We start from the raw sequence: 5,693 nt of genomic DNA, 5'->3' as shown, positions 1-5,693 counted from the left end.
AAGCACTGCGATATTTATTTATTTTTGGCACTGAATCAATAACGCGACAAACCATGAAAAACTAATGATATTACCAGATTTCATTGTCATACCTGTCACATATCACTTTATTGATTTTTTTTATTTTTATTTTTCACTGCTAAGAAGCCTTCCACGTTAATTAAATTAACTTCTATCAAAGTCAGTGATGTCATCATTTGATGCCTATCACAGGTTTAGGAGTGGATCGGTCGTAGAGAAGTAAAATGGCAGGGATTGGTTACAGTGAAAAAACTTGTGAGTTGTGATAGCCTATAAATAGGGCTCCGGGGTGCCACTTAAAGCATCAAACACACTGAGAAAGATGGAAAGGATGGAGAGCAAAGGTTGCCGCAGGAGAAGGCAGAATGGTGGATTGGTTACAATGCCCTTTATATTTGGTAAGGCTGATTTCTATTCTCCTTTGTGTACAGGATAGCAAGAGTATAGTTTGGTTTTAATTAATTTGTTCTGGTTCAGCAAATGAGGCTTGTGAGAAGTTGGCGGTGGTGGGGTTCAATAGCAATATGATCAGCTACTTGACAACACAGCTCCATATGCCATTGACCAAAGCAGCCAACACCCTCACCAACTTCGGAGGAACTTCAAGCTTAACACCGTTGCTCGGTGCCTTCATGGCCGACGCGTATGCTGGCCGGTTCTGGACTATAACAGTTGCTTCCATAATATACCAAATAGTAAACGCCACCCCTCTTAATTTCATGCGTATATATATCATGAATTGCTTGTGTTTTGGTTATCATGTGAAAGAAAGTCATGAGAACCTAATAAATTTGAACAGTACCTAAACTACACGAATCCCCTTTATTGATCCTCTAAAAAATGCTAATTATGGATGAGCACCCTATCCTCTAGCAATTAATTTAGATGCAAAATATGCTGGCTGCAGCATTAATTCACACTTTAAAAGTTTGTTGTATCCGTTGAATTCGAGATTCCGGTCCAGGTTTATGTCAAATAAAGCTCAAAAGGTGTAGACCTTTGAAATTCATATCTTACTAAAAATTGACTGGCTTGTTCTTCTCCTCCTTTTTTTTTCTTCTTCTTCCTCAGGGCATGACAAGCTTAACACTATCAGCAATTCTTCCACATCTAAGGCCACCGCCATGTAAATTAGGAGAGCAAGTGTGCCAAGAAGCTGATACACGGCAACTAGCAATCCTATATGCATCTCTCCTGCTAGGAGCCTTAGGATCAGGTGGGATCCGACCGTGTGTCGTCGCATTCGGAGCAGACCAATTCGATGAGACGGACCCTAAGCAGACAACAAAGACATGGAGATACTTCAATTGGTACTATTTTGTCATGGGAGTATCTATCCTTGTGGCTGTGACAGTGCTTGTCTACATTCAGGACACCATTGGTTGGGGTTGGGGTCTTGGAATTCCAACCATAGCAATGTTTTTCTCAATTATTGCTTTTATTGGTGGATACCCACTTTACCGGAACCTGGATCCAGCCGGGAGTCCATTTACCAGATTGCTACAAGTGTCTGTGGCTGCATTTAGGAAGAGGAAGCTGGCCATGGTTTCGGATCCTGAGTTATTATACCAGAACGATGAGCTTGATGCACCCATTTCTATTGGTGGAAAGCTTCTACACACTATACATATGAAGTAAGTGTCTTAACTTTTACTTTTCATTTACAATGTGAGGGGAAAGAACAAAATTTGAGCACACCACAAACACCGTCGCCTCTTTGAGATTATGGTGGTGATTGACTGCGAAAAGCATAAGGATGACTTGGTCATGTCTTTGTGTGCAATAATATGGTAGGACCACAACTTTAAATCTTTCTTATGTATGACCACACGGACTCTACAGTAATCACTTTCAACTCCAGCTAAACAACAAATGCTGGTACGTTCTCCAGTGTCTTATCAGTGTCATCACAGCCTCACCTATGGCCCAACAAGTTCATGAGAAGTTTTTGAACAAATCTGCGTTTTGCTCAATGCAGGCTTTATCTGCGGTTCCAGCTTCTTCTGTTCGGAAATAAAAGTAAAAAAAAACGAAGAAGCTGCTAAAGAGCATATGAATTTTCACATTTAACTTGCTTCCAAGTGACGACTCTCCTTTGATTTTACAGTAACATGATGCAATAGTAAATCCTCTAGTATTCAACCGCAAAGATTTTCCTCAATATTGTACATTTGCTATAAATAATTAACAATCTAGTTAATGTTATTTTTAATTGAAAAGCAGAGAGAATTTATTTTTTCTCCTCCCAAGTTCAGGCTTGCTAATAATATGTACCAAATCGCAGATTTCTTGATAAGGCTGCAATTGTGGTTGAAGAAGATAATTTCAAACAAGGCCAAGCACCCAACCTTTGGAGACTAAATACAGTTCACAGAGTTGAAGAACTCAAATCTATCATCAGAATGGGACCAATATGGGCAGCAGGAATTCTCCTGATCACAGCCTATGCCCAGCAAAACACATTTTCCCTACAACAAGCCAAGTCCATGGACAGGCATCTCACAAAATCCTTTCAAATTCCAGCAGCTTCAATGTCTGTCTTCACCATGACCTCCATGCTCACCACAATAGCCTTTTATGATCGCATTTTGGTTCCTGTTGCACGTAAATTCACAGGGCTTGAACGTGGTATAAGCTTTCTGCATCGGATGGGAATTGGTTTTGTCATATCAATATTTGCCACTCTAGTTGCTGGCTTCGTTGAAATCAAGCGAAAACATGTTGCTTCAGCTCATGGTCTTATCAATTCTCACCAGCCTATTCCTATCCCGGTCTTTTGGCTTGTGCCACAATATTGTCTTCATGGAATAGCTGAAGCTTTTATGTCAATTGGGCATTTAGAGTTCTTCTATGATCAAGCACCAGAAAGTATGAGAAGCAGTGCTATGGCACTATTTTGGACTGCGATTTCAGTTGGGAATTATGCAAGCACACTTTTGGTCACCTTAGTGCATAAGTTTAGTGCTGGTTCTGATGGATCAAATTGGCTTCCAGATGATAATCTGAACAAAGGAAAATTGGAGTACTTCTACTGGTTGATCACGTTATTGCAGGTTGCTAATCTTATTTACTACCTATTTTGTGCAAAGATGTATACTTTTAAGCCGATTCAAGTCCACAACAAAGAAATCAGTGACTCTAAAGAAAGTGGCGTAGAGCTCGCAAATAAGGTTTAGTTGCATTTCCTCGATATTTGTAATAATTAGGTTGCACAATTTAGCTGGTAAAGAATCGGTGTTCCTTAGAATAAGAAGCATGTCATATAGTATAGAAGAATTACCAAGGCCCTTTTTGTATGATCTTTTTAGAGAAAGGAAAAGGGATTCCCGTTGGCTTTTACATTAATTTAGTATCCTTGAATTCCATATATTAGTATCTCAAGTGGGGGGCATGTTTCTCCTCCTAATCTTAATTTTTTTAAGTTCAAATCTTAAAGTCATCCTTCAATGAAATTGATTGTGTCTCCACACAATCATACACCACGCTTCATTATTCTTTATAGCCAACCTCGTCAAGTAACTCCACTTGAATGTAGATCTAGCAAAACAAGAATGATACATCGTATGCGCTCTCCTTCCAACACCATTTCACCATCGAGCAAGGTCATGGATGCATAAACCCCACCTTTCTACAATTCTACTTATACCCAACAGTACCGTAAAACTCATCTTCAACACCCGAACTCAAAAATCAAAGCAATTCCCACCTCAAAAAAGCATCGTCATCTGCCTATCCATTTTATATATGTAATACTAATACTTTATGTCATATAAAGGAATCGTCGGTTAAACCCTGATCTGATGGTTTGATCGGAGAACCGGCGACCTGTCACCTCTGCTGGGTTAAGGTCCGTTCCGGTTATGACAATTTTGCTCCTAATAGTAGCAGGACGGATCCGACCTTGTTTCGTCACATTTGGGGCAGACCAATCCGATGAATCAGATCTTAAGCAATCGGCAAAGAAATAAAATACTTCCACAGGTACTATTTCTCCGTGGGAACATCTACGCCAATGGCTGTGACGCTGATTTTCTATATTCAGTACGACATTGGATGGGCTTGGGGGCTTGGAATTCCAACCATAGCAATGTTTCTCTCTCTCAGTCAATGCGTTTGTTGGTGGATACCCACTTTACCGGAACCTGGGTCCAGCTGGGAGTCCATTTACTAGATGGTTACAAGTTTGTGTGGCTGGCTGCATTCAGGAAGAGGAAGCTATGGTTTTGTATTATTTGTTCTTTTCTTGCTTATAGTCCAGTGATATTTGTTTTAGTTGCGATAAGATATCGCAAACTACAACTCATGATCGAACCAAATTAGAATGGATTGAGTCATGGCATATATACACTTACCTAACCTTTTCGATCCCTTTTCCTTACAGTGAAAATCGATAGATTTAGATCACCTTGTTGGGCACACCACAGTCCCATCATCTCTTTTAAATTATAGTGGTGAATGACTTCAAAACGTATACAGATGAGTATCATCACAACATCACCTAAATTGAACCATCAAAAAACCATGAAGTAAATAGTACAATGACATGAGCTTGTGTCCAAGGATTTGCTCTCCCGGTAATATTATATTTAAGTTCATGATTAGTTGAGATATATAAACAGTTTGAACACAGTATATAAATCAAAAAAAAAATTGAACCATCAAGTTAGTGACATCATGTTTTTGTATCACAATATGCGTATGGCTCAATATAAGATTTACACGCGTGGTTCCAACTTCATCCTGCTTCTTCTGTTTAGAAAATAGAAGACAAAACAAGGAAGAAGCGTTGATTATGACATGAAAGTATCAAGTTGCAATCAACAACTAACAGCCTTAATACTGTGCAGATAAATTTTTTTATCCTCTTAACAAGTTCGTACTTGCTGATATTATGTACCAATTCCCAGATTTCTTGATAAGGCTGCAATCGTGACTGAAGATGACAACCTCCAACCACGCCAAGCATCTAAACTATGGAAACTAAATACAGTGCACACAGTCAAAGACCTTAAATCTGTCTTCGGAGTGGGACCGTTATGGACAGCAAGAATTTTCCTGCCACAGCACAGAACTTGCAAAGCTCATTTTCCTTCCAAGAAGCCCAGTTCATGGACAAGCATCTCACAAAATCTTTTCAGATTCCTTCAAGTCCGATGCGAGTCTTCGCCACCACGTCCAGGTTCACCACGATCGCATTATACTATCGAATTTTAGTTCTTGTTGCCCGTAAATTCTCAGGGCTCCAACATGGCATCAATTTCCTAAAGACGACCGGAATCGGTTTTGTGATATCAACATTATTTATTTTAAATTTTATTAGAAAATAATATAAATTTTATTTTAAATTTTATCAAATAATTTAAATTTTTAAATGAAATTGATTTTTAATATGATATTAGTGTTTTAATAACCAACCGATTACAAGTTCGAATCTTACCATTCTTATTTATTTAATAAAAAATAAATTACAAAATAGTATGAGTTTGTACAAATTTCAAACCCAAAAATCTTTTACTAAGAAGATATGTTAGAGAATAATATAAATCATATCTTGAACTTTACCTAATAATTTAAGATTTTGGGTTGAATTGGTTTTTTTTAACAGCTTTCACCACTTTTCTGTCTGATGGGAATTGCTGATGCCTTTATACCACTTTTCTGTCTGATGGGAA

At 38.4% G+C, this 5,693-nt stretch overlaps 1 protein-coding gene across 1 annotated transcript; it reads left to right on the top strand.

Moving 5' to 3' along the window:
- The first annotated feature begins 243 nt into the window (after positions 1-243).
- On the top strand, positions 244-3,366 carry LOC133696505 (protein NRT1/ PTR FAMILY 3.1). The gene is made up of 4 exons (XM_062118706.1): positions 244-419; positions 499-716; positions 1,093-1,655; positions 2,306-3,366. The coding sequence occupies exons 1-4, from the start codon at positions 344-346 to the stop codon at positions 3,195-3,197; spliced, it is 1,749 nt and encodes a 582-aa protein (XP_061974690.1). The 5' UTR covers positions 244-343; the 3' UTR covers positions 3,198-3,366.
- The last annotated feature ends 2,327 nt before the right edge of the window (positions 3,367-5,693 follow it).

The sequence above is a fragment of the Populus nigra genome, chromosome 6 (genome assembly GCF_951802175.1).
Source record: "Populus nigra chromosome 6, ddPopNigr1.1, whole genome shotgun sequence".
Lineage (NCBI taxonomy): Eukaryota > Viridiplantae > Streptophyta > Magnoliopsida > Malpighiales > Salicaceae > Populus > Populus nigra.
The sequence above is the reverse complement of the archived record's forward strand: the minus strand, read 5'-3'. Positions and strand labels throughout refer to the sequence as shown.